Below are 20,859 nucleotides of genomic sequence, written 5' to 3' on the forward strand. Positions count from 1 at the left end.
TTGTGAGAAAAGTGCTTTGTAAACCTTAAAGTGTCATATAATTGTGAGCTGGTGTGATTATAATTAGATACTTTAGGCATTATCATTTAATAACATTTAGTAAATCCCTATCTTGGTCAGGCTACTTGTGAAGAAATTTGCCTCAGTTTCCTTGTCAGGAAATTTGTGCTGAGAAGCTATTTTCCTCAACCATTCTTCTCCTGTCGAATACTGACACAACTGCAAGGAGAAATTGGAGGTGTGAGCAATGAGTTAACAGAGCTAAGGGGGCTGAAACCTAGTATCCTGCTCAGCCTAAATTGCAGCGTGGGTGGAGGTGAAGCTATGTCCCTGGGCTGGGGACCAGCTGAAGGGGAACTGCCGCAGTTCCATTTCCTCTTTCGTGTTTCCACATTTCACATTTATTCCATCCAAGATGCCAGCGTTCGCCAACGGGAGGAAGGACGGGCAGGGAGAGCCAGAGCTAGCGGGCATCTGGGAGGGGGATTCCCAACCTTTGCTCCAAGGAGGGACAGGAGAAAATGAGGAAGAGTAACCTTTGTACAAAGAGCAGGCCAATGCAGAGGAACTGATGGATGCTCTCGGAATTCTTCCACCCATAACCTCCTTCCTCCGCGTCCCAGACCTTGGCTAAGAGTGATGCCAAGGGAGGCATTCTTGTGAGGGTCCCTGGTCTTTAGGAGCAGTTGAGACGGGGCCTTAAGGGGGGTCAGAAAAGACGAGGGGCAGGGTCCGGGGAGGTCTTATGACAGTCCAACCTCCCTGCTCCCTTTTTCGCAAGAGCATCTTTAAGCTAGTCATACACAGGCTCAAACCTCTTGTAACTTTCTCTCTTTGCTAGAAAAAACAGAGACTAGAAGGAGGGAGAGAAGGAAGGAGGTGAAGAAAAGAGAGGGAGGAGCTCCGTGCGCGCGCCCGTTTGAGTGTGAGTGGGGAGGAAGGGAGCGCGCTCTCTACAGTCGGCCAGGCGCGCGTTCTCTTCCGCGCCGGTTCTCCGGGAACGCGTAGCCTGTACTCGCTCCAGCTGTAGTTAGTCTGCACCTCGGCGCCGGAGAGGAGCAGAGCTGAGCCGAGCGGAGCGGACGGGAGAACTGAGGACCCGACGGGAGAGGAGCGGCGCGGAGTAGAGTCTGGGGCAGCCGGAGAAGAAAGTCGAGCCACCTTCCCCCTGGAGCCGGCGCTGGAGCGCGGGGAGAGCGAGCCAGCCGGGCAAACAAAGGAGCAGCAGCCGGCGGCGGCGGGGGGCTGCCGGGCGGGCACGGGGAGAGGGAGGACGGGACTCTTTGTCTTCTGGAGGGGACACTTCATAGAGAGAGCGCTGCAAGAAGGGACCGCCCGGAGCCGCAGCTGTGTGCGCCCTGGCCGGTCGGGCGGGCAGAGAATGCGGCGTTCTTGGCCGGCACAGGAGCTCAGCGCGCCCTGGACAGCAACGGGCGCGGGCAGCTGAACCTCCCCCCAAGCCCCAGACTTGTGTGTGTGTGTGTGTGTGTGTGAGAAGGGAGGACCCGGCGTGGGCCGAAGAGTCCGGGGACTTTTTCTTGGCTTTCCAAACCCCAACTTAGGGCTGGGAGTCTCGAGCTTCCCGCGCCAGAGGGGTTGGACACACGTGGAGACCTCGGGGGACGCGACCCTGCTGTGGTGCGGAGGGAGAGTGGTCCGCGCTGCCAAGTGTGCTCCCTCCAGGGAACTCCCCTGGATCGTCTTGCCCCCCCGCCCACAGGCAGCGCTTGGGCTTGAAGCCTCTCCGCCCGGGAGATCGACTGGGGGCGGATGCTGGTGGGGAAGAGCTGAGGCACTTTGCTGTAGGAGAAAGTCTCCTGGAAAAGAGAGAGCCTAGAGAATCAGACCCACTACCCCCTACGCCCTACCCCCTGTCCCTTTTCTCTCCTTTCTTGGGGGACAACCCGGAGTTGAGGAGATATGGCCCGGATCATGTGCACTTTCCTTTCTCCGGGCCCAGGAGGTTCGTCTTGAGTCCAAAATTGAGCCGAGCCATACTCTGAGGCATTGCACCCGTGAGAGCGGACACTAACTCTGTTGCGTTTTCCCGACGCCGTGCTCTGGGTCAAAGGCAGTGGGAGCCGGCTGGCTTCTTTGGGCCCGTCGGGCGCCGCCACCATGGAGGAGTGGCGGCAGTGCGGCCGCTGGCTCATTGACTGCAAAGTCCTGCCCCCCAACCACCGGGTAGTGTGGCCCTCGGCCGTGGTCTTCGACCTGGCCCAGGCGCTGAGGGATGGGGTGCTCTTGTGTCAGCTGCTACACAACCTTTCACCTGGATCTATAGACCTCAAAGATATCAACTTCAGGCCACAGATGTCCCAGGTAAGTGGCTTTGGGCCTGGGGAGGCGGGATTGGAGAGAGATTTAGAACTGGAAGGAATTTTGTGGACCTTCCAGTCCTAGTCCCCTTCCTCATTTTACAGATCAGGAAATGGAGCCTCCAAGAGGTTAAGTGACTTGTCTGTGGTCACACAGAGAAAGACTTTTAGATTATTGGTTTCTCATTTCTTCTTCTCTCCACCACTCCTGCATCCCAACGTTTTCTCCTTTATCCCACTTCATAGATGTAGCTGAGCATAAAATGGGAGTGAGGAATCGAAGATGGGGCTTCTAAAACTCATGCTGTACTGCTAGCTCCCTTAACCCAGAAGTCAGGAGGTGACTAGCCTCAAGTGCCCCCGGCTGGGCTGAACCATGCGTGGGTAAATTGGGGAGAAACTAGAGAGCAGCGAACGAGAAAAGGACAGGGATTTTCATGTCACTGACATTTGTCTGGGCCCTCCCTTAGCACCTCCCCTAGCTTGCGGATCTTAGCCCTAGCTCCTCCTCTCCTTCTTCCTGAATGGACTCTGCCTTCAAGAATTGGATTGGTTTTGCTTTTTTAAACAAATGAACTTTATTAAGGAAGAGTCATTTCAGGATAGTGACGGGAAAAGTTGGCTCCGGTATTCCAAGAACAGCTCTTCTGCCTGCTTATAATTGATCTGGAGGGGTGGAGGGCTTTTACAACTATCCTTTTATCTCCTGATATTTCGCTTACTCCCTCCCACCCCACTCCAGTCCCCAGGAGTGCCTTCTTAATGTTTTCTGGTTGCAGTGTTTAAAAATATTGTCGTTTTTTACCTGGTAACTTGGTGGTTGTATAAATACGCAATCTTGTAGCCTTACTAGTCGAGCTCTTTGAAGTTTCTGTGGCAGAAAGTATTTATTTTTAAGGTCCAGAGTTTACAGAACCATAGAAATTAGGGCCAGTGAGAAGTAATGTTGGTTTTGATACGCAGCTTTGTCATGATTTAAAATGCCAGTGGTGCTGAGCAAGGGCCACCTATTAGGGCACTGCTTTTTTAACTTTCAGCCATGCCAATGAAAAGAGAGACTTTTGGTCAAGAGACAAAGGAAGTCAAATTTATTCTTTAAAAAAGTTGGTCTGCTCTCCTGTGCCTTTTCTTTTCAAGATAATAAAGTACAACTATCCAGTAAGCAGTTATTGTTCAGCCGCGATCAACATGTGTCTATGGACATATGTCTTTGGACAAAATCCATGGGGTTTTCTTGAAAAAGATATTGGTTTGCTATTTCTTTCTCTAGTGTGTCTCCATTTTACAGATGAGGAACTGAGGAAAATAGGGGTTAAATGACTTGCCCAGGGTCACACAGTGTCCGAGGTTGGATTTGAAGTCAGATCTTCCTGGTTCTAGGCCCAGCACTCTATCCACTGTACTACCTGGCTGCCCCAGTATACAGTACTGTCATCTTAAGTGTGGGGCAGGTAGGTGGCACAGTGAATAGAAGGCCAGTCCTAGAGTCAGGAACATTCATTTTCCTGAATCTCCCATCACTGTGGAGATTTCCTCTCATCTTTCACGAGTGGTTCTTGTCCCTGTAGAAGTCCTTCATATGGGATCTGCCCAACCTTCTGGAGACTGCCTTCTGAGTCTTTCAGTGAAATCTTCCTTCTATTATGGTTAACAATTAGGAATCATTGAATCCTGAATAGTCCAGACACGGACTAGTTGAGTAACCCTGGGTAAGTCACTTAACCCTGTTTGCCTCAGTTTCCTCATCTGTAAAATGAGTTGGAGAAGGAACTGGCAAGTCCCTCCAGTATCTTTGCCAAGAAAACCCCAAATGGGGTCCTGAAGTCTGACACAGCTGAACCATAACAATTGCAATATATCATGGAGTAAATCCTTTTTCTGATGTAAATTGTGTTTTTGCTTCTTCAAAGAGCCAATTTTATTCATAGAAGGGGACATCTCTTACTTCTTATTGCCAACTGACTTTCACCAGATTTTTCTTTAACAATAATGAATAGTCTTTTCTGGACTGATCAGGAACAGAATCTGTGATTTTCTTGACATAAGGTGGTCCCAGGGAGGAAATCTCCTCTCCCAATACAGAATGGCATCTTCCCTGGAACCTTTGTTTCAGAGAGAGTTCTCTATAGCAGTGATTTCAAATAGAAATTGTGCTCACTAACCCAGCAGTCTTTGACTTAGAACAACACATGAACATTGTCTGTGTTCTATTGTATTTTTATTTATTTTGTTAAACGTAAGTGACTGCGATGGGTATCTCTGATTGAGAGCACCAAGAGGTTGACTGACTAGCCCAGTGTTACACAAACCAGGATGTTTCAGAGGTAAGACTTGAAGTTAGGTCTTCCTGACTCTGAAGCCAACTCCATGTCCACTATATCATGCTGCCTTTTAGCTTTTTTAAATCTTAATTATGTATATGCTACCTTTCTTAAGGGGACAGTAAAGTTAGCTCTGCAACCCCCCTAGAGAAGAGGAAAAAGGTATCTTTCACATCTGTCTTGGGTAGGTGGGACAATGTGAATGTGCACACCCTCTGGCTTTGGTAGTTGCTACCTCTGGGATTCAGAGACCCCAGTTTGGTTAGCATCATCTATTTTTCTCCCATCACTGTGGAGATTTCCTCTCATCTTTCATGAGTGGTTCTTGTCCCTGTAGAAGTCCTTCATATGGGATCTGCCCAACCTTCTGGAGACTGCCTTCTAAGTCTTTCAGTGAAATCTTCCTTCTATTATGGTTAACAATTAGCCAATTAACTTTCCTTATAAAGGGGGTAGGGATACAAAGAGGCCTTCTGTATCCTGTGTACCCAAATCTTGTTCCACTAATTTTCTAATTGCAGTGCCAGCTTTGGGAGGGGGGTGTCTTCACTTCCAAATTACATAGTGGCTGAAAAAAATATTATTCATGATTGCATTTGAAAATGCAAAGCTCGGAATTGAGATGAGTCATTGATTCCTGCTGTCCATATCCCCCATCTCTCCCTACCCCCATCCCAAGCCCAGAGTGCTGAATGAATATCTGATGCTGTCTTTTATTGATGGGCGTAAGCAGCTGGCTTTACCAAATCTTTCCAAATGCCCTTTGCTACTTTGACCTTTTCAGTTGAAGAAGCTTGAGCAAATAATACTGCCTTGTACTGCCACAGCATCTGTCTTAAAGAAGCTCAGCTTTCCACCAGTCTTCTTATTAAGTCACTGGGGAGGATCTATAGAGGTCATGCCCATCTTAGGAAGGTTCTAAAGTTCAGGGCAGTCAGTAAATATTTATTAAGCACCTACTTCTATGTGCCAGACACTGTGCTAAATGTTGGGCAAAAGACAGTCCTTGCTCTCAAGGAGCTCACAATCTAACATGGGAGATGACATGCAAAGAACTATGTACAAACAAACTATTGGGATAAATGGGGAATGATTAGCCTAGGGAAGGCACTAGAAATTTAGGGGACTTGCCCAAAGTCATACAATCAAGAGCAAAAATAGGGTTAGGGATTATCTCTTGTGGGCGATGGGGAGAGAAAGACTTTCAAATGCTAGACTGAATGGCATTCTCTTATCTTAACATAAAGACAGGATTTTCCCCTGGAGGCACCTTTTATTCAAAGCCAGGAAATGCCTGGTGCAACCCAATTAAGATTGGCCTGTCCGCTCTCCTTGCTGTGCTGCGTGAGATGACCAGCCAGCCAGCAGAAAAGGGACCCCTTGTGCCCTGTTGTTTGGAGGTTACACCATAGCTTTCTCCTTGACTCTTTGCCCCTTGAAGATCCTGACCTGAAAGAGCCTGGGCATTGCTGGGGGGCATTTAATGGTTATTCTGGTTTATTGATGGAGCCCTCCTGGTTCTCCTTCCCTCTGCCCTGCCCCCAAAAGGCAGCTCAGTCTGGTTTGTGAACTTTCATTCCGTTTCTGAAATTCAGTAATCAGCTGAGCTAGGAACTGCAACAATTCTATAATCAGCTCTCGAGGCCCTGAGCTTCGGGCAGGCCAAGAAGAGCCCTTCCCCTGCTCCAGCCATACTACACTCTAGTGATTTTTATATCGGTATCTAGAGGAGGGCACTGGAAGAGAAATAAATAACTGTCCACTACCATGGCAGAGGACAGCAATGAAAAGCAGGAGATTTATATACGCACTATATTTGTTCAACAAACATTTACCGAGCACTTACCGTGTGCTCAGTTTCATGAGTACTGCCTTAGGTGCTTTGGACAGTGTTAGTAGAGAGGATTTGGGCGATCTAGGTTCTAACCTTAGCCCTTCCTTGTAACTCCAGGTGACTTAAGGTTGTTGTTAAGTCATTTCAGTTGTGTCCAACCCTTGGGTTTTGTCAAAGATACTGGAGAGGTTCTTATTTTACAGATGAGGGAAACTGAGGCAAAACAGGGCTAAGTGACTTGTCCAGGATCACACAGCTGGTAAATGTCTGGGGCTGGATTTGAACTCTAGAATATGAGTCTTCCTGATTCTAAACTTAGTACTCTATCCACTGCACTATGTAGTTGCCCTTTGTGACTTCATACAAGTCCCTTTTCTTTTCTGGGCCTCTGTTTTCCCATCTGTAAAATGCGAAGGACTTTCTTTGTTTTGAGGGCTCTTCTAGCTCAGACAGCCTGGTTCTGTAAATATTAGTTCCTTTCTCAGAGAGCTTATTGCTGTTATGTGCATATGTGCATTTATAAGTGATGAGAAAATAATTGTGGAATTTAGAGGTACTAACATAAGATTTAGGAAAGTGTACTAAATATCTTTCTGTAATTCTCCCTTCTCCTTTTTAAAGCAACTTAATTGACTAGTTTGAAAGCCTCTTGGGTTGCAAATTGAGAGGGAAAAATGGGTGTTTCCTGTTTCCTGTGATACATCTTAGTTAATCCTCCCAGTCTTCAGTCATTGCTATTCCCTGAAATCTTTAGATGCCTCACAGGTGAGTCTGTAGCTGTTGGTAAGCTGACTGTCGAGTTCCAGTGCTAGCCTGTGCACACCAGACAGCTCTGCTATTCACCAATTTCCTCATAATTAAAGAGGAAAGTTTCCTGCCTCTATCACCGCTTAGATTTCCCTGTAGTTTCCCAGGTGTGCTGTCCTGACAGTATTGAGATTTTATACCTCAACTTCATTCTGTTCCCAGTGATTTTCCTCTCACAATTGCTCCCTTAAACCTTTTACACTAGTTTATCACATTTAAAACCAGGATTTGTAGTGAATGAGGACCCTTCATCTGGTCTTCCCCCTCCCCCTCTTCTTCAAGCTTAAATCTATAATAACTATCTTGAATGAGTTCAGGTTAATATTTCAAATATCTCACCTGATGGGCCCGAAGTAGCTCAGTACTATAATAAACATGTATGTATCCCTTTTAACTCAACACCTTTATTAAATACCTGCTAAGTTCTGTGCCATACCCTTGGAGAGATACAAAAATAAGTGAGGCTTAATCTCAGTCCTTCGGAACTCGTGGAGCTTGCTATTTGGGAGAATGCAACATAGAGAGAAAGTCTTTAGTGTATCCTGAGTGTTGGCCTAGGGAGCAGCGATACAAGAGAAATCAGACAGAGTCCATCCCTCTCTTGGAACCTTGTAGAATTGGCTAGAGGTTTCATTCTCCCTTCACGAGCCCCCCTTAAATAATCATAATGATAGTCAACATTTATATAGCACTTACTATGTTCCAGGCACGGTGCTAAGTGCCTTACAATTATAATCTCATTTGATTCTCATAACAACCCTGGGAGGGAGGTGCTAGTATTATCTTCATTTTACAGATGAGGAAACTGAGGCAAGCAGTTTTAAGTGACTTGACCAGCATCATACAGATATCTGAAGTCTGATTTGAACTCAGGTCATCCTAACTATAGGCCAAATCCTCTCTCTAGTGTGTCACCTCGCTGCCTTTACCACCATAGCTCCCCCCAATTTAATTTTATGGAATTGAAATAGCTGGTAGGAAACTGATTCCAAAGGGAAGGAGTGAGAGCTACCCCAAGCTGTTTAGGCAGAGGCCAATTGACAGTTGATTCTCACAGTGCTTCCCCACTATTCTTATGTGCTTTATATTTTTTCTGAGCACTTTCATGTATGTGATCTCTATCAATCTTCACACTACCCCCTGTGAAGTTAGATAAGCCATCTCACCTGAAAGATGGAAAGATGTGAGTCCCAAGGATGTGAAATGGCTTGCCCCCCATTATTTTTTTTGCTTTTTGCTTTTTGGAAGGCAGTTGGGGTTCAGTGACTTGCCTAAGGTCACATGATTAGTTTTGTGTTAAGTGTCTGAGGCCGGATTTGAACTCAGGTCTTCCTGACTCCAGGGCCTGTGCTCTCTATTCACTGTGACACCTAGCCACCCCTTTGCCCCCCATTATTAACACTGTAGTAACTGGAATTAGATCTCTTGACTTCCAGTTCAGGGCCTTTGAGTTGGCAGGTAAATAAAGAGGGACAAATAAATTGCTTAGCTTGGAGGCCCCAAATGACTAGGTTCCTAAAAAAACCAGTCCTCATGATTCTGAAAGCTTTGTCTACTGGCTGAATGAGCAAAGCTGACATCAGCTAGAAGTTGCTGGTAACTTTTTAGGTCTCCTACCAACTTTTACCAGTGTTCTCCAGTTGTCCCAAACCTGTAATAGATAAATAGATAAAGCATTTATTGAGTACACTATGCCAGTCCCTGTGATAAATTCTGGGCATATAACTACAGTCAAGTAAGCTAGTAATTATTCTCAAGGTGCTTACATTCTAATAGGGAAAGACAATATACAAAGCAGAGCTAGAAAGGGGGGAGGGTATGTCTCAGGTGGTGTGGTGTGGGGATGGCCTAGAATTGGCATGAAGGTCTGGGTTAGGGCAAGATGAGGTAAAAGTTCCCCTATCTATCTGAGGTCAAAGCCTGGCTTCCTGGGAGAAAGTCCAAGATTCTAGTGGGAGGGAGATAAGAGCCATAAGGAGAGGACAGGTTAGAACACTAAGCCCACTACTTTGAAATGCTTAATTCATGTACTTCACTTCTGGATATTTATGTCTGGAATGCACTGTTTTCCTTCATTTGCTTCTTAAATTCTGATCCATGCTTGAAATCCCAAATCAAATGCCATGTCTTCTAAGATGTTTTGCTTAATCTCCCAGTCAACAACAGTCTTCTCCCTTGGACCTTATGTGAGATAAATTTTTATTTTTTTGCCTCTTCTTAATGCATTTACAAGACATTTACAAGTTGACAGAGTGGATAGAGTGATGGACTTGGAATCAGGAAGACTCACCTTCCTGCAGCCTCAGATATTTACTAGTTCAAGTGACCCTGGCCAAGTAACTTTACCCTGTTTGCCTCAGTTTCCTCATCTGTAAAATGACCTGGAAAAGGAAATGGCAAGCCACTCTGGTATCTTTGCCAAGAAAACCCCAAATGAGGTCACAGAAGAATCAGACACAGCTGAACAATAGCAGTGCATTTAAAATGGGAGTATTATGTACTAGGAGTGGCAGCATGGCATTGTAGATGAAGAAAGCTGGCATCGTAGCCAGGGACACTTAGATACAAATCCCACCTCTGACACTGACTGTGTGACCCTATGGATGTCCCTTAACCTCTTAATGCTCTGGGCAACTCTATGTTAGGTGGAAAAGATTGGAAGAGGGAGGTTCTTCACCTGGAGGTTTCCTGTACTAATGAAATCACAGACATTCCATCCTTATCTTTTTCTAACCTTTGTAGCAGTTTTTGTGTTTCCTCCCTTATGGGAGCCTTCCCCGTTATCTCAACTTGGTATCTCCTTTACTGTCTAGGACATGCACATTACATACAGGTGATTAAGTAAATATTTGTTAAGTGAATGAAAACTTGTCTGGTTTATTTAATCAAGAATCTTATCTCCAGGGTATAATCTCCACTCTTTTTGGAGGCAAAATACTTGGGAGCTGTAAATAGAGATGAGAGCAGCTGGGTGTAGGTGGAGCAGTGGATAGAGCACCGGGCCTGGAGTTAGGAAGATCTGAGTTCAAATCTCCCCTTAGACATTCTAGTGTCTTTGCTAAGAAAACACCAAACGGGATCATGAAGAGCCGGATGCAACTGAAAAGAAAAAAAGACTGAACAAGAACAAAAAATCAAGTTTAAGCTTGCTCAAGGAGAGAACTGGCCTCCTACAAAAGCAGATGGTTTTCAGCTTTGAAGAGTTTTATTCGGATTCTGTTGGAGTAAGGGAGTAGAACTACAGTATTGACTCGTAGAAGGAACATATGAGAGGTCACCATCCAATGATTGTTAGTGGAAAATGACCTTCTGGGGGGCAGTTCCCGGATTTGTCAGCTCTGCTTGTTATGAATCACCATCAAGAAAGGGATTTTCCCACCATTTCTCACTCTTGCCTCGTGGATTCCGAGAAGGATGCCTGGGATCAAACTGGGGTCACCAGAGATGGACATTAGCACACCTTAGTGCTTTGAATAGAAATGAGGCTATTCTCTTGCTTTAATGAGTTGAGAGATTTGCTGCCCCACTGGCACTTCCTGCCTTTTTACCTCTTCCTTAGTTCTTTGCGGTGTACCTTGTAGGTTCCAGTATATCCCTAGGATGATGTGTCTAGAGCATGTAGTCATCAGCAGTGGATTGAACCTTATGACTTGTATTTTAATTGGACTTGATTACCAAATTGGTAACTTTCAACTGACATCCCAAGATATCAGCTGCTTACCACAGCATCCTTAGCTCTTAAAGATCTGTCAGGCTTGTCCTCTCCTTTTAGGTGGAAGGAAAGGGCTCTCAGTAGAGATAATATCCACTTTCTGCCTCCTACTTAACTGCCCAGTGACTCCCTCTTGCCTCCTCAAACTGTTAGGTCCCTTATGCTGGAACCAAACACCTTCTGTCCTCTGGATTCAACCTGCCCTTTCTGCTTTATCTCAAAGTGCTTCCCTACACAGGCCTTACAGGGTTTGGCTAAACTAGCTTATTTAATGCTTTGCAAATATACCCCAGGCTTTCCTATAGTCGTGGTTTGCTTAGCTCTGGAGTCAGGAAGACTCATCTTCCTGAGTTCAAATCCAGCCTCAGATACTTACTAGTTGTGTGACCCTGGGCAAGTCACTTAACTATTTGCCTCAGTTTCCTTATCTGTAAAATGAGTTGAAGAAGGAAGTAGCAAACAACAAGAGTAACTAAAGTGACTTTTTATCTTTGCCAAGAAAACCCCAGGGGCAGTTAGGTTGCACAGTGAATAGAGCACCAGCCCTAAAGTCAGGAGGACCTGAATTCAAATCTGGCCTCAGATACTTAACACAAAAAACTAGCCATATGACCTTGGGCAAGTCACTTAACCCTAATTGCCCTACCTTCCCCTCTCCAAAAAGCAAAAAAGAAAGAAACAGAAAATATCAATAAAACTTATTTTAAAAAAAAGGAAAGAAAACCCCAAACAAGGTCATGGAAAAGCAGACATGACTGAGACTACTGACAACAAAAAAGAGGTACACAGTGCTATGGGGCTTCTAAAGAAGAAATGATCACTTCCAGCTTTGGGAGTAGAAGGAGATCAGAGCAGACTCCATGGAAGAGGTGGTGTATGAGCCGTATCTTGAAGGAAGAGTAGATAGGATTTTGATAGGTTGGCAGTGGAGTTGGGTTAGGAGAGAGACAGACTGTTTTGGGGAAAGTAAATGCCTAAGCAAACCACGCACCCACTTTATAGCCCAGTTATTTGTGGGCATCTCTCATCCCTTTTTGGAGCCTCATGGAAGGCTAGGGGCGGTGCCATAGCCATTTTTGTATCTGTCTTAGGCCTGGTACAAGGCCTGTTAAGTAATAGAGTTTTTGAATAACTCAGTAGATAGTGAATGGAAAAAGAAAACATTTGTTCATTATCTTTAATATGCTTGGCTTCGACAAAAGTATTTTCTTTCTTTTTAAAATTTATTTCATGTTGGAGAGATACCTTTTTATCATGGAAGTGAAAGAGCCAGGGACCTGATGGGGTGTGGTTTAAGAGAATTGATCTGCCTCAGAGGAACAAACAAGTTGGTCTCTATTGCTGGAGACATAGGTGGAGACGCTGTAACATGACCCTCACTGAGGAAGTATGAAAATAGTTCAGTGGCAACACCTACAGAGAGAGTGGAGGGGGGAGAAAAGGAGGAGGAGGAAGAAGAGAGAGAGGAAAAAGGGAGAAAGAGAGAGAGGAAAAGAAAGAAGAGAAAGAGGAGAAAGGGAGAAAGAAGAAAAGAAAGGAGAGAAAGGGAGTGAGAGAAGAAAAGAGAGAGGAGAAAAGGAGAAACAGGAAAGGAGGGAGAAGAAAAGAGAGGAAAATAAAGACGAGAAAGAAAGGGAGAAACGGGAGGAAAAGAGAAGAGGAGAAAGGGAGAAACAGAGAAAGGACAAGAAAAAAGAGAGAGAGGAGAAAGGGAGAAAGAGAGAGAGGGGAGAGAAGAGGAGATGAGAGGGAGGGAGAAAAAGGAAAGGAGATCGAGGAGGGGAGAGACAGAAAAGGAGAAAAGGAGAACAGGGTTGGGACTGGTGGCCTGTTTGACTTGAAGCAGTGCTACTGAAGGTCTTCAGAGATCATTTTTTAACTTTTCAATGCTGTAGGTATAGAAAAGTTCCTGCTCTGGGTCCCAGCAAGATTAAACTGGGTCTAAAGGGAATCTGACTAGTGGCAAGTGGTAAAGTAGAACATAGAACTGGGTATTGGGAGAGTTGTTATTACCTTATTGTGTGCTTGTGCTAGTAACTTCTTTGTGGGTCTCAGTTTCCTCAATTGCCAAACGAGAAGATTGTCTAGATGGTCTCCAAGGTCCTTTCCAGCTCTAATGCTCTATGTTCTAACATTCTGTATCCTATAAAGTGCCTTCCAACTCTAATGCTCTGTTGTTTAAAAACCACGTATTTTAAAATTACCTACATTTCTCAATATCCTCTCTTTACCCAGAGAAAGCCCTCCCTTACAGAGATAGAGACGGAACCTGTGATTACATTGGTACAGGGAACTCTCAAGTGAGGAAAAAGACTGTACCAGTGCAACTTAGCACTTCTTTGCAACTTAAAATCTTAGAGGGATGCCTAGACATTAATTGACTTGTTCAAGGTCATATATCTTATAAAATAATAAGAAAAAAAAGCAAAACTAACCAATGCAACCATCAGATCTAATATATACTGTAACCCACATTCCTTGTTCCACACCTCTTCAAAGAAAAGTTCTAAGATACCTATAAAACAAAGTTAAGGAGTACATGGTCTAATACACTCATCTTTTCATAAGGTTGTTCCTGGGCTTTGTTATGTTTCTTTGATGCTGCTCACTGTAGGAAAGGTTGGGGAATTTTTGGTGGACTATTAGGTTAAGAAAGAAATCTTTAAAAAGCTTATACCTGTGATATATGGATGTTTTTGATACCAGTGATTAAGGAAGACCTTGAGGACCACAGAAGTAGGATAGGACTGTATTTTCATAAACCAGATTGCTATTTCTTCTATTATTATAGAGGAAACCAAGTATGCAGGATAGAATCCTATTGAGGAAAAATATGGTTTGAATAGCATTTGATGTGAAAAATACCTAAGTGTCTTAGTTGACCACAGGCTTGGTATGAGTCACTGATGTGTCATGATTGCTTAAAAAATAAATCAGTCTTAGTATGCAGAGATAACAGTTTAACATTCAAAATGAGGGAGGTAATTGTCTCATTGTACTGAGCCCCATTCTAATGGGGGTACTGTTTTTGGTTGTGGGTATTAAATTTCAGAAGAGACATCAATAAATGGGAAGGTGCTCAGACAAGGTTGACCAGCTGAGGGATGGTGGGTGACCAGAGAACTACCACACAGCAGTGCCATGTAAATGCAGGGAGACATGAGTATATTCATGGACTAAGTTGGTTATATTCTTTTTTTTTTTTTGCTTTTTTTTTGGAGGGCAATTGGGGTTAAGTGACTTGCCCAAGGCCACATGGCTAGTCTATTTTTTGTGTGTGTTAAGTGTGTGAGGCTGGGTTTGAACTCACGACCTCCTGACTCCAGGGCCAGTGCTCTACTCACTGGACCACCTAGCTGCCCTGTAGGTTATATTCTAATTTAGATTATGTTTATTCTGTGTACATGCTTTATTCCCTTCTCCCCCATTTGTATTTTAGGGTCCTTGAGATTAGACACTGTCCCCTTTATTCTCCTATTTACTCTAATGCTTAACTTACTCTATTGCATATAAAAGGTGCTTAATGTGTTTTCTGAATAGTGAATGCTCGTGCTTTTGTACATTTATCCCTTCCACATTGAGGAGGATAGGGGCACTGTGTCCCCCTCAATCTGTAAAATCCATGTAAAATTTTTTGGCCCTTCCTTTGTGCTAGAGAAGTCTGGATTATTATGGTTTTAATGCCATATAAAATATGTTGATATTATACATACTATACATATACATATGATCATACATAATACTATACATATATTTTATGCATTTCTGAGTTTCTAAACTTTTTCTGTCATCTGCTGACTTTCACATGTCATCTGTGGCTTCCACAAAACTTTCCTCCAAATTCCTATTTAATTTCTTATGCTGACCTGTGCTATAGTTTATCCATGATGGGGAGAGTTGAGATGTGGAAGGGATATCTGTAAAAACATTGACTTGGGTAGGTCCTGCCTTTTGCAAAGTGTTAGGTTGTAGAAGGGCAACAACAGCTTGAACAGCTCTTGGGAAAATTCTCGCTGTTCTTGCCCCCACTTTCTGCCTCTGTAGCTCCTCATTCCTTCAAATGTGCATCTCATTTCTTTACATAGAACCTAGTATTCTATTTTGGCTGGCAACAAAAACGTATTTAGCAGAAACAAAAGTTTAGGCTGTTGGGATCAGCTCAAATAAAGCCCCTTTCTTGCCCCAACAGTCCAGCTTTTTGGCAAAGATTTGCTGGTGTAGACACGACCCAAGAAATGGATAGAACCGAGAGCTTTGCCAGGAACTTGTTTGTATTTTGGTTTTTGTTTGATTTTTTGGCTGCAGTTCTTGAACTTGCATCTTTCCAGTAAGGAAGTCTCTTGTCTATGTCACCCTCCCCCAACATCCTCTGTCCTGGTTTCTAGTGACTAAATTGTAGCCACTGTTCCTAATCCATTCCCCACCCCCTTTTCCCCAGCAGGCTTTCCCTGAACTGTATCAACTTCTTCATGGACTCAGGGCTGCTACTGAATCCCCTTCCTAAGATTTCATCAGCTCATTCTTGGATTGATCCAACTTGACTGAATTTTTTGGCCTTCTAGGCAAAGTCAGATCTATTCCACATGGAGATTCTCCCTGCTTCCTTCCCTCCCCAGCAAAAAGAATTTGCAACTAGTATTTATGGAGCAATAGCTATGTACGTGGGCCACTGCTTAAAAAATAGGAGTTGAACAAATTTATAATAGGAGGGGCAATGCCGGAATATCTTCAACTTGCCCCAAATGGAGAAGATTCGACTTTATCTAGAAGGGTGCTGCCCGAGAGCCCCACAAATAAAAAAGGAACCAGAAGAAGGTCTCCAGCATGTTGGGTGGATCCTTTATTGAGGGTATATACATATATATATATATATATATATACACACACACAAAGACATGGACCAGAATCACACAAATAAGGTTATCAAGAAGAGGAGGAGTTGACATCAATATTAGTGGGGGATTTTTCAGACTAATAAGATCATGTATCTGTTGTTATCATCATCATAGCTAGCATCTATATATTGCTTAAAGTTTTGTAAAGCACTTTATATATTATCTCATTTGATCCTTATAATCACCTTGTGAAGTGCTATTATTATCACCATTTTATAAATGAAAAAACTGAGGCAGAGGTAAAGTGACTTGGCCAGGGTCACACAATTACTATCTGAAGTAGCATTTGAATTCATGTCTTCCTGACTCCAAATCCAGTGCTCTACTCACTGAAGTGCCTATGCATTTGTTGTTGTTATTCATTTGTTTCAGTTGTGTTCCACACTTCATGATCCTATTTGGGGTTTCCTCGACAAAGATACTGCAGTGGTTTGCCATTTCCTTCTGCAGTTCATTTTTACAGATGAGCAAACTGAGGCAAACATGGTTAAGTGACTTGCCCAGAGTCACACAGCTAGTACGTGTCTGAGGCCAGAGTGGAACTCAGGGTGATGAATCTCCTGACTCCAGGCTTGGATCTCTAGCCACTGCTTCACTTATATTCCCCTCTATGCCCATGAATAGCAGATTATTATATTATTATTATTATTTTGCCTTTTGGAGGGCAGTTGGGGTTAACTAACTTGCTCAAGGTTACATGGCTAGTTTTTTTGTGTGGGTGTTAAGTGTCTGAGGCCAGAACTGAACTCGGGTCCTCCTGACTCCAGGGCTAGCGCTTTACTCACTGTGCCACCTAGCCACCCCTGAATAGTGGATTATTAAAAAAAAAAAAGATGTAATCCTTGCCTTTGATGAATTTTTATTCATAAGATCAAAGTTTGAGAACTGGAGAGGAACTTAGAGGCCATCTAGGCCAGGTCCTTCATTTTAGAGGTGAGGAAACTGGGGTACAAGGAGGGCAAATCATTTACCAAAGGTTATGCATCTAATAAATGTCAGAGGAGCTCTTTCTGTTGTACCACATGGAATCAAAACACGTGTTAAACAGATTCAGTAACATTTGTGAAGTATTAAGACAAGTTTAAAGCCTTTTTCCGTGTGCTGAAATACAAAGATGATGAAGACATGATCTTTGCCCTCAGAGAACTTTCAGTCTAATAGGGCAGAAAAGACATCTATAGGGGTGGCTAGGTGGTGCAGTGAGGAAGCAGTGGCCCCAGAGTCCGGAGGACCTGAGTTCAGTTCTGCCCTCAGTCACTTAACACAAAAATACTAGCTGTGTAACCTTGGGCAAGTTACTTAACCCCAACTGCCCTCCAAAAGGCGAAAAAAAAAAAGACATATATACATAGAACTCTAAATACACAGTAAAGTGTGGTTAGTGGTACAAAAGAGTTATAAGCTAAATGCTACAAGAGTTCACAGGATGGGGAAATCATGGTGGATTGAGGAGAACAAAGATGAATACAAAGAATGTTTAATAGTTAATCTGAGGGTTTTTTTTTGGCTTTTTGGAGGGCAGTTGGGGTTAAGTAACTTGCCCAAGGTTGCATGGCTATTTTTTTGTTTTAAGTGTCTGAGGTCGGATTGGAACTCAGGTCCTCCTGACTCCAGGGCCTGCACGTTACTCACTGTGCCACCTAGCTGCCCCTTTAAACTGAGTTTTGAAAGATTTTTATTCCACACCAGAAAACCTTTCTTATTATAGTTACACCTCTTTTTAAAACCTGTCACACTGTTTGTGACTTACCCACCTTACTAGATTGGACTTTGAATAGCTCTCAGCTGTTTCTAAAAATCAAATCTACCGTCAAAGTGTGGAGGTTTGCCAACATTTGAGAACATTCAGAAGGACTTTCTACAGGCTCTGGAATCCATTCCAAAATAAGAATTACCAATATACTTTGGGCATTGGTAGCATGGCTGAAATAAGTGTACTATCTTCTGACAGCAAGATTCTAAAGTATTTTTTAAATGTTGAAAATGTTGTAAATCCTGAATATCAAACTGTTCTTCCTGCCTTAAATATGTTTTTGTTTTGTTTTATTTGGGGGTGAGTATGTGTGGGTGCTAGGGATATCATATTATCTAAAGTCATACATAATCATTGCTTTTAATTACGGCATGAGGTTTTTTGTTTTGCTTTTGTGTTTAATTTTTTTCTTTTTTCTGAACTTAAACACCAATTAAAGCAGGCATTTCCAAATACATAGAACAGGAAAAGAGGATTGTATATGAAACTGCAAATCTCTGTTATGTACACCTTTCTTTTCTTTTAAATAAATAAGAAATTCAATGTGTAACTTTTAAAACTATCCCACTTGTCTGTGATTTCCCTGCCCCACCCCAGCTTTGTGTTCTCTTTTTTGCTTTTAAAAATGCTTCAATGACTCTTTTTTCTCTATTTTTCTTTATTTTCCTTTCGCTTTCCTTTTTTTTCTTTTTATTTATCTTATGCTTTGAGCCTTTTTCCCCCTCAGTTCACTCCCTCCCTCCTCCCACAATACACATATTGGGGGAAAAATAAGAAAAATAAAACTCATGACAAATATGTAGTCAATCAAAACAAATTTCCACATTGAACATGTCCAAAAATGCATATGAATCCCATTCTGCATATTAGCCCATTTACATTCTTCATTATTGGTCCTTTGGAATTCATGGTTGATCATTGTGCTGATCAGAATTCTCCAGTCTTTGAAAGCTATTTGTCTTTACAAAAGTTGTTATTGTATAAATTATTCTCCTGCTTCTTCTTGCTTCATTCTGCATTAGTTCACACAGTTCTTACCAGGTTCTTTTTGGAAATCTCTAAGGTCTTTAAGAACCAACTTTTAACTAAGATGAAAAACCTATTGTGCCCCTCATAACTATACCTTTCCTTTGGACTTTCTGTTAACAACCCTGTGGTTGAGCTTTTGCCTTGTGATCTCATTGCCTGCTGCCCCAAGGAACCTTGAAGATGGGCTTTTCTTACCATCTGAAGAACTTTGGCTTCCTTCCTGTTGTCAGGAGACTGTACAGAGTTGGCCACCATTATATCCTCTTGCTTGGTCTCTTATTCATTTCTGCTAAGCACTTAAAGCAGTCATAAGAATTTTAGAATTGCTTACTTCACTGGTCTGTTTCAAAGGGAGAGGTAAAAGAAGTGGTAGTCAGCTTTCAATTAGTACTCAATTACTCTGAGGGAACACCAAGCTCAAAGTTCTTGTGTACTGCAAAAGAATCTGGCTTGGGTCAGCCCCAAAACAAAATTTGATGTCGTTCTGTGCTCCACCGCTGCCTGCCTTTGTTCTGGATACTAAACTCTGTTTGGCTAGAGTTTTCTTTCTAGTCTGCTTATTTTCAATTTTCAACTTCCTCAGAGTAATTACTTATATTTCCTTGGGTTTTTCCCCTCAGATATTTTCACCTCCCCTAGATTTGGAGGAAATAGATTTGTAAAAAGTCACTTGTACAGTTGTTCTCCTAGGGGTTGTTCAGGGTGTCAGCAGAAGTCCCTCTGAAGAACTGGCCAAAGTAGCTGAACAACCTTTTTATTGCTGAAAGGAATTGATCTGACTGATCCTTCAGAGGCTAGTTGGAGGAAGATAATGTGTTCTAGGTTGTATCTCTTGTCTTTCCCTTGGTATGTAGATTCAAACAAGCTGTTTAATGTTCTCTGGTCCTTTGACCAAAATCCCTTAAATAGTAGACATTATCTCATCAAATATGGGAGGCTTTTCTTAACAACCCATATTGTCTGGGTGTATTCAATTGAGTGCTGAGCCTAGATGTGGTATCTTCTACTTTTAGACCAGTTTCCCATGTTGGCTATCAAAATCAGAGAAGAGTGTGTACATTGGAGGCCACCAGATACCAGAGGCCTGGGGAGGAGGGAAGGAGCTTCACTGGTGGGGAGAAGAGACATAGAAGTTTGTGATGCAGCACAAGGTCCAAGTAGAAGCATTTTGTATTATCTTAGTCCCTGCCAACTCAGTGTTAGCTCTTATTCTATCACAGCTTTCTGAACCTTGGATCATGCTGGCTTTCATTTCAGATGGGTATATTGTATTTGGAAACACCTACTAGGTGAGGAATAATTATGCATGTTGTACTTTGAGACACTAATAATGAGTTACTCCATAAAAATTTACCATGTAGAACTCATCCAGATGCTAAGGGTAATTCATCTCTGTCTGACATGGCTCACAGTTTCCCTTGGCTCAGCCTGAGAGTACAGAGGCTGTGTAAGAGAAAGGAGAGCCCACTGCACTGGTAGACAGGACAACTTGGATTTTTTTACTTAACTCTTGCTTTGGATAGCTGTGAGGCAGTGTGATGTGGTTGGTTTTGGTCTTTTTTTGTAACCCCTGGTACATAGCAGGCACTTAATAAATGCTAGTTGATTGACTTGGGCAAGTTATTTGACCCCTCTCAGCCTCAGTTTTTTAATTTGTAAATTCGGTCCCTTCTAGTCCTAAGTCTGATGCTCCAGCTTAGCTTCAGCTAAGTCACTTTTCTCCCTTGAATCTCATTTTCCCTGGTTGTAAAGTGGGGATAATTCTACCTGCCCTAACCTTTGACTCTACGTTGGTGCTAAAGGATCAATGAAAGTGCTGGCAAAGAACCCAAACTTCTCGGGAGAGTTGAATGGTCCTTATGGTGGATTAAATGTCTACATTTTCATTTTTTTTTACCTTGATAAGGAAATGCTGACTTGTTTCTCTTTAGTATGTACAAGATACTTCGAAGACTTGGCCAGTCATTGTGGCTATGGAACAGGAGAGGATGGGTGAGATAGAGATGGGAGGTCAGCCCTTCTCAGACATAGATGTGCCAAAAGTGGATGTTCAAGTTGTATTTATGGACAAGCCAGGAGCTTGTTTGCTATGACAACTCAAAGAGACCATTAAAAAAAAAAAGCCCGATATAGAACAAAACACCCAGATACTCACATACAAAACAAACCCCCCAGTATGTAAATGGAAGA

The 20,859-nt window shown here is 43.1% G+C and overlaps 1 protein-coding gene across 1 annotated transcript in view; it reads left to right on the forward strand.

Annotated features, from left to right (window-relative positions):
* The first annotated feature begins 976 nt into the window (after window positions 1-976).
* The window catches only part of VAV2 (vav guanine nucleotide exchange factor 2), a 469,223-nt gene continuing 449,340 nt past the window's right edge, over window positions 977-20,859 (forward strand). The window contains exon 1 of the mRNA XM_069069239.1: window positions 977-2,322. Coding sequence (XP_068925340.1) covers window positions 2,119-2,322 — 204 coding nt within the window. The 5' untranslated portion in view covers window positions 977-2,118. The remainder of the gene's footprint in view (window positions 2,323-20,859) is intronic.

This window comes from Petaurus breviceps, unplaced genomic scaffold (assembly GCF_028583685.1).
Source record: "Petaurus breviceps papuanus isolate PSGF00001 unplaced genomic scaffold, PetGlider_PUasm1.0 90779, whole genome shotgun sequence".
Taxonomy (NCBI): domain Eukaryota; kingdom Metazoa; phylum Chordata; class Mammalia; order Diprotodontia; family Petauridae; genus Petaurus; species Petaurus breviceps.